The 15,737-nt window shown below is 50.4% G+C and overlaps 1 protein-coding gene across 2 annotated transcripts in view; it reads left to right on the top strand.

Moving 5' to 3' along the window:
- stim1b (stromal interaction molecule 1b) overlaps positions 1 to 15,351 on the top strand; it is a 142,308-nt gene extending 126,957 nt beyond the window's left edge. The window contains exons 10-13 of one of the 2 annotated variants that reach the window (XM_052025837.1): positions 1,490 to 1,725; positions 3,888 to 3,968; positions 7,686 to 7,755; positions 13,386 to 15,351. In XM_052025837.1, coding sequence (XP_051881797.1) covers positions 1,490 to 1,725; positions 3,888 to 3,968; positions 7,686 to 7,755; positions 13,386 to 13,965 — 967 coding nt within the window. In that variant the 3' untranslated portion in view covers positions 13,966 to 15,351. The remainder of the gene's footprint in view (positions 1 to 1,489; positions 1,726 to 3,887; positions 3,969 to 7,685; positions 7,756 to 13,385) is intronic. The other variant, XM_052025838.1, reaches the window with a different exon arrangement.
- Positions 15,352 to 15,737: the final 386 nt, after the last annotated feature.

The raw sequence follows: 15,737 nt of genomic DNA, 5'->3' as shown, positions 1-15,737 counted from the left end.
CCACATGCATGTGCAGTGGGAGTCCTTGCGTGTTATTGTCCCAGTGACCAGAATCTGACTCTCCAACAGGGTTTTATAGATATAAAGGAGAAGCTTGGGATTGGCTGGTTGGATGTAAGAACATGGAACATTACAGCACAGTACAGGCCCTTTGGCCCACAATGTTGTGCAACCTTTTAACGTACTCTGAGATCTATCTAACCCTTCCCTCCCACATAGCCTCAATTTTTCTATCATTCATGTGCCTATCTAAGAGTCTCTTAAATGTCCCTAATGTATCTGCCTCCACCACCTCTGCCGGCAGTGCGTTCCACCAGTCTGTGTGTAAAAAAAAACTTACCTCTGACATCCCCCCTATAGCTTCCTCCAGTTACCACTAGGATCGGTGCTGGTGACTAGAGGAAGGTATCAGGGGTATATCTGGTCACAGACTTCCAGTCAGAATAGCATCCCTCCACCGCTACTTCTGTCTTCTATGGCCAAGGCAATTTTGAATCCAATCTACTAAGTTTCCATGGATCCCATTGGCCTTCATCTCTTAGACCAGCCTACTGTGAGGGACCTTGTTGAAAGCTTCACCCCGACCTCATCAATCATTCTCAAAACAAAACCTCAATCAAGTTTGTAAGACATGACCTCCCCTGCACAAAGCCATGCTGACTGTCGCTAATGTCTATGCTTTTCCTGAGGCAAGTAGATCCTATGCCTAAGAATCTTCTCCAGTAATTTTCCTACCACTTATGTAAGGCTCAACGGCCTATAATTTCCTGGTTTGTCTTTATTGCCCTTCTTAAACAGAGGAACAACCTTACTGGAAGCCTTATAAAAATCCAAATGCACCATATCCATTGGTATCCACTCTGCTAGGTAGACGCTCAAAGAACTCCAGTAGATTCATCACACATAATTGTCATTTCATAAGTCTACATTGACTGCTCAGTTATATTATTATTTTCTAAGTGGCTTGATCTTTTATTATAGATGCCAATGTTTTCCCAACCAGATAGCAAGTTGTCAGTTCCCCGGTTTCTCTCTCTGCCTCCTTTCTTAAACAGTGGGGTCGCATTTTGCATTCTCCAATCTGCAGGAACTGTTCCAGAATCTCTGACGTTTTGGAAGATGGTAACCAGATCATCTACTACCTCCTTCGCTACCTCTTTCAAAGCTCTGGGATGTAGATCATCAGTTCCTTGGGATTTATCAGTTTCCCATCTCATTAATTTCTTGAGCGTTTTATTTCTAAATTAGGGTTAGATGTAAAGGGATATTTTGGGGGCTAGAGGGGTCTGGGTTTCTGGGACTAGGTTGGGTAGTGATTGTGGAGAGCTTGGTGAATCTGAGGTCCTGTCAGTGTTTCTGGACTGGAATAGAAATGGTCAGGGTTGTACTGATACATCTGAAATTACCTGGGCTGCGTCGGTTGTCCTTGGTCTTTGGGGTCTGCCAAACTGTGTGGCACCTACAGTGAGCTGCCTACCTTCCCCCACAGGCAGTCCCTGAGTGAGGTCACCGCCGCACTACGGGAGCGACTCCATCGCTGGCAACAGATTGAAATGCTCTGCAAATTTCAAATCGTCAATAATCCCGGGATCAGTGCCCTGCACTCAGTGTTGAACATGGATCCAAGCTGGCTTGGACAAAGCAGATCCACCCCAACACATTTCATTCTGACTGATGATCTGGATGATATGGAAGAGGAGCTGGTCACTCCAGTCACCCTCCAATGTAAGTAATGATTCTCGTTAATTACCATAGGAAGTTCAGCAAAAAAACCTGGCTGAAATTCATCCAATCCCTCAATCCCACCTTCTCCAAATCCCTCAACTCCATCCCACCCCCTTTACCATTTCCCTCAGCCTCAGTTTCTTCCCATTCTCCTGTACTCCCATCAGACAGTGAATTTGGATTTTTGAATAATGTAGACCTGCTGTGATGTGTGCTCCTTGCACTGTCCTGGGACACAGGGCTGTCACATATCCCAGTTGAAGGCTCTCAGTGTGAAAGGGGTCAAGAGATGGTGTGTTTATTGCTCGTCACTGAGGCCCATTTCAGAAGACAATTTAAGAGTTGGCCACGTTACTGTGGGTCTGGCATTGCACCAAGGCCAGGCCCAGGAAGGTCACCAGAAGGTCTTCCTGAAGAGCAGGAGTGATGGGATGTTCAGTGACACTCTGGTAGCTTCATTGTCAGTGATGAGCTTTTCATTCCAAACTCATTTTACACAGGTTAATTGAATTTAATTTCCTTGGATATGATGGTTGGGTTGCAGATCACATCTCTAGACTCTGGATTACTTGTCCAGTAACATTAACCACTGTGCTTTTGTACCACAGCTCAGCGTTGCTGTGCATTTATCCCCAGCAAAGTTCAGCAGAATAGACTTAATAAGAAAGATGAGACCTGGTCGTAGTCTCATTCTTCTTCTCTGAGCCTAATCACCAATTCGATTAGACAGTCTGTCCGCGCCTGCAGGATTCAATAGAGTTCCACCTGTTGGGGATTTCTCACTGAAGCACCAGAGAGACCTTAGACCGCCCTTGGTTAGTACTTTGCTGCTGCTCTCCCAGTCAAAAGGGAGAGCAGTTGAGAATGGAGAAAATGTGGCTGACTTTACAACCCAGAGAAGTCCTGGAGAACCTTCAGCCTGCTGGTATTGGAATTGGTTTCACGTACCGAGGTACAGGGAAAAACTTGTCTTGCATACCGTTCGTACAGATCAATTTATTACACGGTGCATTGAGGTAGTACAGGGTAAAAACAGTAACAGAATACAGACTAAAGTGTCACAGCTACAGGAAAGTGCATTGCAGGTATACAAGGTGCAAGGTCATAACAAGGTAGATTGTGAGGTCAAGAGTCCATCCCATCGTATAAGGGAACCGTTCAATAGTCTTATCACAGTGGGATAGAAGCTGTCCTTGAGCCTGCTGGTGTGTACCCTCAGGCTCCTGTATCTTCTGCCTAATGGGAGAGGGGAGAAGAGAGAATGACTCAGGTGGGTGGGGTCTTTGATTATGCTGGCTGCTTCACCAAGGCAGCAAGAAGTATAGACAAGAGTCCATGGAGGGGAGGCTGGTTTCCGTGATGTGTTGGGCTGTGTCCACAACTCTGCAGTTTCTTGCAGTCCTGGGCAGAGCAGTTGCCGTACCAGCTGCTGGTCTGTGTGGTTCATTCTGACACAGAGATCTTCACACTGACCCATTCAGCTTTGGGGCCCAAGAGGAATTTTTTATAATGTGACATTTGAGCAGTTAGCCCCACCCTGACATGTACCACACACCACAAAATAACTGCCCAGCCTTAACCAATTGTTCCATGGGCTTGTAAGCTGCCCCAGGCCCATTGATGGTGCTGCTCTACTTGCATGTCCTGTAGCCATGGCAGTATAATCAGTACAGAACTAGATAGGTAAAACTCTATCGACGTGAGCTCTAATTGCTACAGCACCATATTCCTTACCTTCAAACCTAACCCTCTGCCCAGGGAGAGCACTGTAACCACAATCCCACCAATACTGCTCATGGACAAGTGGCTGGAATCATAGGAATGCACTTTGGAATCTTCATTTAATAACACTGAGTAATTCAGTCATCAGGAACTGGTGCCTGAGTCTGCAGTCCCAGTGTGTAGAATAGTCAGCACTGGGGTAGTGGAAGCACAAATGTGCTGGCTGCTGTAAGTTCCTTCGTAAAGGTTTGCAGAACATTAACGTGTGTTAAATGATTGAATGACTGTCTCTGTTCTTCTGCCAAATGACTGAATTACTGACCTCATCACTGCTGAGAGCTGAGTTTGGCTGGTCAGAGGTGGAACTGATTTAAGGGGCTTGAGCTGTTGATTGTGTTTGAATATTTTCCTGTTTTTTTTCACGGATTGTCTGGGACCAGATATGGCATGGTTAATGGATCACAGAGCCACTGATCGCTCCAGGACACCCCTAGACAATCTGTCAACATGGAGCTCCACTGGTTTGAGATGACATCTATACATATCTTGTTTCTTAATCACCACTTATGCTCACCAAACCAGGGCATGCTGTGCTGCTTGACTCTCTGTAGGTAGTGACTCTGAGCTGCAGTAATAGACACAGGGTTAGAGGGCTTTGCTTCATTCAGACTAATAAGTCAGGCAACAGCCTTTCATCTATTTACTGGGTAGCCCACTGCTGATTCCAGTGAACCAGAGATCCAGAGTGATCCAGTTCATAATTCCAAGTGGGCACTTTGAGGATTTGAGTTCAGTCATAAAAGAATCAGGAAATTAAAAGATGGGCTTGGTGGAGAACAAGCTGGCAAATATGGGGCAAAATGGGATGGGCAAAAAGGTCAGCATGGACGTAGTGGGCCGAAGGGCCTGTTTCTGTGCTGTACGTGATTCTATGACCACATGAGCTTGCTAATCAGATTGTTGACAAGTCCCAAACTGGCTCACTAATGTCCTTGGGGGAGGGACACCTGGCTTTACCTGATTTGTGTCTTTATGTCACTGCAGCCCCACACCAGCATGGATGGCTGGCTCTTAACTTCCATCTGACGTGTTCAAAGAGTCTTTCAGTTGTATCTGGACTGGGATGTGGACTCTGAGGTTCCAGGCCGGCAGGAAATGCAAGGTTGCTACAATAGGAAGGCTAGGACTGAGACACTGAGAGCACAGTTGGCTGGCATGTGGCTTGGAAGTGTGTGACAGGAGAGGGTAGAGGGAGCTTCACCCTGCATCTAACCCTGGGAGTGTGTGATGGGACAGTGTAGAGGGAGCTTCACTCTGTGTCTAACCCATGCTAACCCAGTCCTGGGAGTGTGTGACAGGACATTGTTAAGGAAGTTATCCGTATCCATTTAGTCATTCAAGATTACCCAGTCCCAAAGTGAAAAGTGTTTATTTAAAATACCATCAGCCCCACCCTCTGCATTAACCAGTGAGGCAGCACTCGTTGAAGCAGAGGCATCTAGTCGAGGCCTTTAGGAGCTTAATCTCAAAAATTTATTGACGCTGCCTTGCTGCAACTCTGCTCCAAGTACTCAGTTCCTTTGAGTAAAAACACTGGTGCTCTACTTTGTGCCTCAGCTGAGGAGGGTTATGATAGCTGCTAAGTGTGCAGGAATGGAATCATCAGCTTCCCCAGTTGTTAAATTCCAGACACACCTTTGCAGTGTGTTTGTAAAGAAAGTCTTAGCTGAGGACTCCTGGACTGAACAATAGTGGGTTCAATCCCTGCTACAGCCCAAAAGTTTCAAAGCAGCACCTAGGTAGCTCTACATTGTTGGAGGTACAAGAGATTCTGCAGATGCTGGAATCTGGAGCAACACACACAAAGTGCTGGAGGGACTCAGGGCAGGCAGCATCTATGGAGGGAAATAAACAGTCGATGTTTCAAGTCGAGACCCTTCATCAGGAATTTGTGTTACATTGTTGGAGATATTGTCTTTCCAATGAGACCATGTGGTAACATCTCAAAGGTTCTACTTGAAGAGCAGATAGAGAAGAGAAATAGAACCTTTGAGGTCAGTTACCACATGGAGTCTCAGTGTCTTGAGCATTTAGCTCCTTCAGTCAACGTCCCTAAATATTCAGTAATAAAAACAAAGTGCTAGGAATGCTCAGCAGGTCAGGCAGCATCTGTGGAGAGGTAACATTTCAGGTCAATGACTTTCCTCAGAGCTAGGAATAGCATGATTCAGGTTGCAGAGTAGCTGTGATTGTGATGGAGTCTGGGGGTGAGGGGAAGAACAGAGGGTGGGCACCGAGACCCAGGGATACAAGTGATAGTGTTGGCTGAGAGAGGTTGATAAAGGCGTGTTAACAGCAGCTGATCTTCCAAAGGAGGTGTAAATAAACCTCCTTTGTCATACAGCACAGAAACCAGTCCTTCAACCCAACTCATCCATGCCGACTGTGTTGCCCAACGAGCTAGTCCCATCTGCCCGTGTTTGGAATATTGTATGCAGTTCTAGTTTCCACTTCATAGGAGGGATATGGTTGCACTGGAGGGAGTGCAGAGAGATTCGCTGGGACGTTGCCTTCTGTGGAGGACTTCAGTTATGGGAAGAGATTGGACAGGCTGGGCTTGTTTTCCCTGGAGCGAAGGAGGCTGAGGGGTGACCTGATGGAGGGATACAAAATTTTGAGAGGTGTAGAGAAGATAATCAAAAACGAGAGGGTGTATGACGGGAAGGAGTTGTAAAGGGCATTTTGAGGGGAAAGTCTTTTTTCAAACACAGAGTTGTTGATATCTGGAACTTACTGCCAGACGAGGTGGTGGAGTCAGAGATGTTTGGATAGGAAATGGGCCTAGTGTGGGCAAGTGGGCATGTTGTAGATGGGCAAATGGTGGCTGAAGGGCCCATTTCTGTACTTTACAACTCTCTTATAGTGCAGTTGTTATTTCATTACTGCTCCATGTTTCCTGCATTATAATGGTGACTGCACTTCATTAACTGAACACTTGGGGATGTCTTGAAAAACCCATTAAGATGCAGGTTGTTTCTCAGGAGCCCAGGCTGCATGCAGCCGCAAGTCGGGGTGGGTGTTGAACAGAGTGAGTTGAGTCAGTGCTGTAAGTGCCAGAGCAGTGAATGATCAGTCTGTGTCTGTTGCAATTGAGCTCAGTCGCTACCTGCAGGTGGTGAAAGGCAATGTTCCTCCACGTGACTCACTACCTAGCCCCCTCCAACAACCCTGCCTGTGTTGCCTGATCTGAGACTAACTTCCGCATCACGGACACATTAAACCCCCTTTCAGGATTAGTCACTTTCCCAAAAGGCTGCGAGATCCGCTCCACAGGGGCGAGTGGATCTGGAACCAGGCAACTGCTGCTGCACTCTTGGACCTCCCACACCTCAGTGGTGTGCAGTGCTCAATCCGCCCTGTCCTCTGCTCCTCTCACCTCCCTTGTCTGCAGGCCTTTTCAACTCAGACACACTCCTCCTTCCCTCACCTTTCCTTCCCACCCTCTCTCAGTCTGACCTCTCCTCCCTCTTCTCTGACCTTTCTCCTCCCATTAGCGCTCTCTCCCCCACCTTAGCTCGTCTCTCCCCCCCCCTTAATGCTCTTGTGACAAGCACATTTGGTCAATCCCTGAAATGAGGTTAAGGTGTCCCTCCCACTGATCTAACATTCCTTTCTGTGGCTAACAGCTGTTCCTCCACAGCTTGCCCAGCACCATTCCTGTTTTGTGGAAGCTTTGCACAGCCACGTCTAATAATTGCTCAGCTCTGCTCCTGTCGTCGTTTGCTCAGTGTGTTTAGGCCAATAGCAGTGTAGGGGAAGTGAATGGGCACCTGGCCTGAGCTGTCCCTTCACCCATGATCCTGGTCACTGATGGGGGCAGGTGGGCTTTCTCAGTGTAAGATGTGCAGGCTTGCTTTGCACCCAACATTCTTGATGTTCTCGAGAGCATGGGGTGGAGGTGATAGATCAGGCCATCCAGGCTCAGCCTGGGTGAGGACGGGCTGCGTGCTGTCCCAGTGTGGCACTGATGCTGCAATCAGTTGGCAGCTCCTTACCCCTCTCAAGCTGCTGTTGAGCAGTGGCATTTGCCAGTAGGAGCCACCCAACGAACATGAAGTGGATGGGCTAGAACATTGGAGCTGAGTGCTCTGTTTCCCGGGCACTGGGGAATCCTGCAGTACAGAGGGAGGGAGGTTGTTTCCTTTGTTCTAACTCACCTTGTTCTCTTTTCCTTGCAGCTTCCCTCAGCGTGCACCCATCTGTTCGCCAGCGTCAGGTTGACACCCAGCATGCTGCTGGCTCACAGAGGTTGGTAGAAGGTTTTAATGCTGGCCAGAGTGAATCTCTTCAGTGGAGCAACAGGGCATCTCTCCGCCGTATGCAAAGCCTTTCCTATGTGTGTCCCTGTTCTGATGTGTTTGGACCTACCTTATCCTCCTCCTGCACTCACTCCCACTGCTTCCATCACCCCTCCCACTATCCTTCGCTGGAAACCATTCCTGACCTCCCCCCTCCTGATGTCACCGCTGGGATCCGTGTGCGAACTCGGAGTCATGGGTACTGCTCTTTTCCTTTTGTTCCTGCCTGACTGACTGGCTTGCTCTGACTTTCAGCTCCTGTTTAAGATTTCTGACTGTGTCCGTGTGTGCGCGCATGTGTCCATGTGTCTCTGGATGTGCGAACGTTTGTATATCTGTGTTTTCGTTATTAACTCATGGAGTGCAGGCATTGCCGGTAAAGCCAACGTGTTGGTTTATTGTCATGTGTACCAAGATACAGTGGAAAATCTTTGTGTGCCATCCAGGCAGATCATGCCATACATGAACATTGTGGTAGTACAAAGAAAACAGAATGCAGAATGTAGTGTTGCAGTTACACAGAAAGTGCAGTGCAGGTGGACAAAAGGTGCAAGGGCCACAACAAGGTAGATTGGGAGATCAACAGTTCATCTTTAGCGTTTGAGGGGTCCGTTTAAGAGTCTTATAACAGCGGGATAGAAGCTGTCCTTGAGCCTGGTGGTACGTGCTTTCAGGCTTTTGTATCTTCTGCCCAAAGGGAGGGGGGAGAAGAGAGAATGACTGGCGTGGGAGGGGTACTTGATTGTGTTGGCTGCTTTCCTGAGGCAGTGGGAAGTGCAGATGGAGTCGATGGAGGGGATCATGCTCAATTCCATCTCTCCCAGTGGTCATGAGGTCTGGCCTGAAATTGCTGCAGTCCTTCCGGTGAAGGTGCTCTCACAGGGCTGCTGGTGAGGGCAGATCTCGGATTTAGGCAGCAAGTATGAAGAAACATTAATATATTTCCAAGTCCAGATGGTGTGTGGTTTGGAGTCTGTTGTACCTGCTGCCCTTGTCCTTGGTAGTAGAAGTTGCAAATTTGGGAGGTATTATCCGAGTAGCCTGGGCAAGCAACTGCATTTTGTAGCTGGTGCACACTGCAGCCATAGGGAGTGGGTGGTTGATTAGCTTTAAGCAGTTACTTTGTCCTGGATGGTGTCAGACCTCTCGGTTTGCACTCGTCTAGGTAAATAAGAAAGTATTCTATCACATTCCTGAACTCTGCCTTTTAGATGGTGGAAAGACACTGTGGGGGGAGAAAGGGGTTTGTGCAGAGAGGGTGTCAGTAGGTGAGTTACCTTCAGGATATTCAGCCTCTGACCCGCTCTTGCAGCCAAGATATGTGGCTGGTCCAGTGGAGTCTCTGATCATTGGCAATGCCTGGGACTTTGTTTGGAGACTCAGCAATGGTGACGTCATTGAACATTAAAGATAGTTGGTTAGCTTCTCTCTTGTAGGAGATTTTTGCCTGCACTTGTGTGGGATGAATGTTAATTGGCACTTGTTAGGTCATGCTTGGTTGTTGTCTAGGTCTTGCTGCATGCAGGCATGGGCTGTTCCCTGATCAGGAGTTGTGAATGGAATTGAACACTGTGCAACTATCAGCAAACGAACATGCCCCCTCCTGATCTTACAATGGAAGGGCCTTGATGAAACTGCTGAAGATTGTTTTGTGTGTCTGTGTGTGTCTGTGCGCGCACGCCTGTGTGTCTGGGCATATGTCTGCACATGCAACTATCTCTGAAGACACGAGACCTGCAGATACTGGAATCTGCAGCAAAAAAGCAAACTGCTGGAGGAACTCAGCAGGTCAGGCAGCATCTGTGGGGCGAAATGGACAGTTGACGTTTCTGTGAACAGTCCAAATGAAGGGTCTCGACCCAAAACATCAACAATTCATTTCCCTCTACAGATGCTGCCCGACCCATTGAGTTCCTCCAGTAGTTTGGTTTCTGACCATCTCTTGACTTATCCTGGATTTTCCAGGGGTTGTGAGTGTGTTTGCCTTCTTACCAGTGTCTGGGAATGCTTTTATGTATGTTTGAGTAATGTGTGATCCGATTGGAGTTGGAAATCTTATGCAGTTGAGTCTGCACTGGCTGCCGTGTGGTTTTGGTTTTGCTGTGTACCTACCCTTTGCATTTTTTCCATCTCTATCTTAATTGAATTTCTTACTGCCTATTCTTTCCCCTCCCCTGCTTCCATTTCCCTTTTTTCTGAGTTGTTCCTCCACTCATCCACAGCTGAGACAGACTTTGTTTTCAGACTGGTGACCCTCCAGTCCAGTCTAGTGTGAGCGGTGTGAGCAGACTGAGCTGCCAACCCTGAGGCTGCCCTGGATTCTCCAAGACTTTACTGCCAGCTACCCAGGAGAAAAATCAGAAGGCTTTCAAAGTGGGATTTTTTTCATTAAGTTAAATACTTATTTCTATTTGTTATTGTTGACTGACAGTGAGGAGTCATCCAAACTGCCAACCTTCTGATTAGTGTAGGAAGGCAGGACATAAAGGGATGAACATGCTGGTCACCCAACAATAGGAAGATGGAAGTGAGCCAGTCAAAGGCAGCTCATGCAATAAAACCTCCAGAAACCCATCTGACCAGAATTGGTAATTGGAACAGAGCTGAGCTGGGGTCTGAATACCAGCAAGGGGCAGTGTAGAAAGGGTGCACCGAGAGAGACACCAGTCTTGAGGAGAGACTGGGAAAGCTGGGGCTGTACTTAGAACCCAGTAGGTTAAGAGAATTAATAGAGGTTTGCAAACTATGAAGGGTTAGCCATAAGGATCAGAATTCCAGCTCTTTTCCATTCCGTGCTGGGTTGGACACACTACAGCAGGCCAAGTACTTCTGGCCAAGGGGGGGGTGTGGAAATGTCTCACATTCCTGCCCCTGATCATGATCCATCAAATGTTCTTGGCGATTGAATGCTAAATCTGGTTGACTATAGGTTTGGAGGTTCCATCACCTGATTGCTCTCCATCTCCTAGGGTATTTTTACAACTTTACTACAACAAAGAAAATCAAAGTTGTGCTGAAGCCCCTGTGATTTTTCTCCCTGGATGTGGTGGCTCCAGTATTCCAAACGATTAACCTGGAGACCACAGGACAGCCAAGGGAGTTGGCAGCCTTAGCTGGAAGGTGTGCATGTGTGCGTTAGTTGAGGAGAGGGACAGGCCAGGCTGTGAGTCTCCTCAGGTTAAATGGTATTGTGTCAGTTTGACAAGCCAGCTGGGTTGGGTGGGGTGGGGCAAAGAAGTGGACTCTAACAGCAAGGGTGGAAGGAAGCTGGCCAACTGAAGGGTCTCAATCGGAAACATTTCCCTCCACGGATGTTGCCTGACCCGTTGACTTCCTCCAGCAGTTTGTATTTTGCTTCAGGAAGGGAGTAGGTCAGCTCCAGATCACTGCCCTTGAAGAAGAACTTCTCAGTTATCCTCGATAGATTCTGGTGATGTGACTGGAGATCTGGAATCCCCGCGCACAACTTGCCCCCACCCTGGCGTGATCACGAGTTTTCATTGAAGAGATCTGGACACTGCATTGGTGTATTGTACAGGAGCCTGTCCCTTCCCCTCTGCACAGGGGCCCCTCCTCCCTGTCCCTCCCCCTTCCTCTGCACCCCCTCCGTCCCCTGTTGGACCTTTGACTGTTCATTCTCACACTTTCATTGCTGCCCTGACATAGAACGTAGAACACTACAGCACAGTACAGGCCCTTCGGCCCACGATGTTGTGCCAACGTTTTATCCTGCTCTAAGATCTATCTAACCCTTCCCTCCCACGTAGCCCTCCATTTCTCTATCATTCATGTGTCTATCTAAGAGTCTCTTAAATGTCCCTAATGTATCTGCCCCCACAACCTCTGCCGGCAGTGCGTTCCACACACCCACCACTTTCTGTATAAAAAAAAACTTACCCCTGACATCCCCCTTATACCTTCCTCCAGTCACCTTAAAATTATGCCACCTCATGTTAGCCATTGTCGCCCTGGGAAAAAGTCTCTGACTGCCCACTCGATCTATGCCTCTTATCATCTCACTGATCCTTCTGTACTAAGTGGGTGGATTCCTGTGTGTCTGATCTTCCAGGAAGTGCTGATGTAACTGCAGCTGCACAGGGAGTCGTGTTGCCAGAGCTCACAGTTCACTTTCCCAGTTTGGGTGGCCCCTACCTTAAACACTCTCACCGGGAGTTGGTGCCTTTCGTTTTCACTTGCTAGAGTTGGTTTGTCCTCACTGACCTCTCTCAGTCAGCTGTTTAATTTCTCTCCTGCATTCTCTGGTCTGCACTCTGCTGCCTGCCCTTCTCTGTCTTCCTCTGGTTCACTTGCTTCCTGTTTCACAATCTTCTGGTTTCTCCATTTCTCTGCTCCTTCCCCCTCTATTTCACCACCCAGTGGAGTTCTATTTTCCTAGCCTAGGTGCCTGCCCTCTCTTCCCGAGGATTGATTTAGTTCCCAGTTGACCACCTCAGGCTGTTCTCCACCTCCTGGGATAATCTCCACTTTCTCCCAGAGCTGATTCCTGCACTGGCTGACTGCAGTCTCCAGTCAGAAGTTCTGCCTTCTAAATTTCATTGAGTGTTAAACCCCTCGGTCCGGCTACCATCTCCACTCCTCCTTGTGGGAGCTCCAGCATCTTGTTGCACATTCAGCGAGGCTGAGCCTCCCCCCGCCCCAGGTCGATGGGATGGAACCCCCAGTGTGGGTGGAGGGGAGCAGGTCGGCAGGTCTGATGCCTTCGTGTGGCGAGACGCCAGCTGAAGGAGAACACAGTCGTGTCCGAGAAATGCTTACTGCAGCATTTGCCACTGAACCCTCTCCTCATAGCACAGTAAGTTATTTGTCAAAAGCCGTCCAAGCCTCTGATTGAGTTTGTGTGGGTGGGAAGGGTTAGGATTAATATTGGGCAGTAGGAATGAATAGCTTCCTTTAAGACACAAGCTGGCATTTGGTCCAAGAAAATCAAGGAATTTGTGCCTGGTGTTCCAGAATAAAGACGTGTATCCAGAGGGGAAGTCTGCCTGTGCCCGAGCCAGAGGCAGCAAGTCCTTGCTGCCTGGCACAGAACTACATCCCAGACTCCCTGCGTGAGGCCAGTCCTACTTCACCTTCTGCACTCCTGACCCAGCGAGCAGCTGATATTGTAGCTGGAAATTAAAGGCAGTGTGGCCATTGGCGAGAATGGCATCCTCTGCCACAGTCCTGAGGTTGCCAGGCACTTCGTTCTGATTTTCTTGGATTCAAATAATTACTTTGAGTTAAATATTTCCTAAAACGAGAATGGATAGTGCACCAGCAGCAATGCCCAGTGCTGGTCAATGCTTGGCTGCTGGTCAGTGGCCAGTTCTGGTCAGCGGTCAGTGTTGGTCAGTGATGGTTATCTGCTGGTCAGTGCTGGTCAGCGATGGTCACCTGCTGGTCAGCAGTCAGTGCTGGTCAGCGATGGTCACCTGCTGGTCAGCGGTCAGTGTTGGTTGATGCCCAGTTGGTCAGCTGCTGCTCTGTGCTGACCACCGTGTGTGCTTCATTTAGGTCACGTACTGTCCCTGGCCTTGCTGTGCAGTGATCTGATGCACTGTCCCCGTTCTCTTCCCACAGGGAATTAAACCACTCCGATTCAGAGTCTTCCATTTCCCAGTCCAGTGATCTGCAGCGCCTTCCCAGCTCCCCAGGGTCTCCTGGTGGCCTCCCACACAGCTCTGGATCACGGTCTATGATGTCCAAGCCTTCCTCTTTGCTCAAACTGACGGAAGAGATCACTCCAACCCAGAGCACGGCCTCGGACTTAAACACCCCTACCCCAAATGGCAGCAGCAAGCAGGCCGACTCGCTCAGCAGCATGTGCTCCGAGAGCATCTCGGACAGTCCCCTGGGCACCAGGAAGTCCTACCCGAGCCGAGGCCTGGAGAAGTCGGCCAGCCTGGGTGAGATCCATCGGGGCACAGAAGGCTCGGCCATCAGCCCCTCCGAGTCCTCGCGCTCTCTCAGCCCCACGTCCACCGAGCCCGACGCCCTGGCCATCGACACGAGGAACAGCACCAAGGCCACAAAGATCCCACAGCTGGCCTCCAAAAAGTCTCCGCTGGAGGAGGACAGCACCTCGACCGGCGAGGAGACAGAGCCCAATCCCAGCAAGAAGAAGCCAGGATTCAAACTCTTCAAAAAAAAGAACAAGTAAAGCAGAGCCGATTGGGGAGACGGGGCATACCAGCCAGATCAGAACTGAGCCAGAGGGATGGAGAGGCCCACCTCGAGGCATTCTCCACTCATGGTCAAAGTGATTTGTTAGCAGTCTTTGTCTCCAGGGTGTGGATTTTATTTAATCTTATTTATTTTACAGACTGGTGTTCCTATTCCGGTGGTTGGAGCAGCGAGGACCTCCTGTTGCTAGGGGTCCTCGCGCACCCCCCCCCCCCCCCCCCCCCCCCCCCCCTATCTAGCTGCATGCCTTCTCTTCCAGTGCTGGTGTCGACCCTCATGCCTGAGCTGCATCAGGTCAGCATGCACGCGCCAAGCTTCTGCAAACAAAACTAAAGCAAAAAAAATCCCTCTGGGAGGTTTGATGAAGGTTTTAAGATGTAGAGGTGTGTAACAGACCTGCTCCAGAGGTTGGAGCTGCAGAGACTGTAAATCTGCTGGTTTACCTGCACTTGTAGTGAGTTGCCCAGGGTCAGAGTCCTGCTAATCCTTGGGGAGGGGAGTGGTAGGAGCAGTATTCTGGCTTGCTCCATTCCCAGTGGTGGGTTGTCGATTCAAGTGTTGTCCTCTGTGAAGTCACACACACTCGCATTTGGTTCCAGAAACGACAGATGAAAGAAGATCCTGTGCAGTGCTGGTTGCTGCGGGAGCCTGTTTGTTCACAGCTGCCTGGCTGAACCCAATCCAGATGAAGGAAGGGTCCCATTGACCCATTCCAGCCTTCCCCGTCAGCGGCATGCACTGTGACTGTATTGTCCCATCAGATAACCGTGCCCTCCCACCGAATCACAGGCAGAGAATAAATTCTTCATCTGAAAAAGAACGAGGCCACAAATTCCTCTCAGCTTCACTCTTGCGTGTCACTAATCTCACATCCCGTTGCTGTTAACTTCTCTTCAGGGTCTCCAACAATGTTCCGCCTCCTGTCCTTTCACATCACTGATTCCCCCCTAACCCTGATTCAACATTGTCAATCTCCGAACCCTCACTCTTCGACTCTCCTGACTACTCTCTCACCCCCGACAGTGCCTTCAGCAACGAATGGGCCCATTTCAACATCCACCTGTCCTGCCTGACCTGCTCAATGTCACCAGCATCTCCTGGTTTTCTTTCAGATATCCAGCATCTGTAGTTGTTCTGTTTACCCTCCCTCCCCGCCTGGTCAGCCTCTCCCCGACCCTCCCTCCCCGCGCCGTCGGCCTCCCCCCGACCCTCCCTCCCCGCGCCGTCGGCCTCCCCCCGACCCTCCCTCCCCGCGCCGTCGGCCTCCCCCCGACCCTCCCTCCCCGCGCCGTCGGCCTCCCCCCGACCCTCCCTCCCCGCGCCGTCGGCCTCCCCCCGACCCTCCCTCCCCGCGCCGTCGGCCTCCCCCCCACCCTCCCTCCCCGCGCCGTCGGCCTCCCCCCGACCCTCCCTCCCCGCGCCGTCGGCCTCCCCCCGACCCTCCCTCCCCGCGCCGTCGGCCTCGGTCTCCCCGACCCTCCCTCCCCGCGCCGTCGGCCTCGGTCTCCCCGACCCTCCCTCCCCGCGCCGTCGGCCTCGGTCTCCCCGACCCTCCCTCCCCGCGCCGTCGGCCTCGGTCTCCCCGACCCTCCCTCCCCGCGCCGTCGGCCTCGGTCTCCCCGACCCTCCCTCCCCGCGCCGTCGGCCTCGGTCTCCCCGACCCTCCCTCCCCGCGCCGTCGGCCTCGGTCTCCCCGACCCTCCCTCCCCGCGCCGTCGGCCTCGGTCTCCCCGACCCTCCCTCCCCGCG

The sequence above is a fragment of the Pristis pectinata genome, chromosome 11 (genome assembly GCF_009764475.1).
Source record: "Pristis pectinata isolate sPriPec2 chromosome 11, sPriPec2.1.pri, whole genome shotgun sequence".
In the NCBI taxonomy this organism is placed as follows: Eukaryota; Metazoa; Chordata; class Chondrichthyes; order Rhinopristiformes; family Pristidae; genus Pristis; species Pristis pectinata.
The sequence above is the reverse complement of the archived record's forward strand: the minus strand, read 5'-3'. Positions and strand labels throughout refer to the sequence as shown.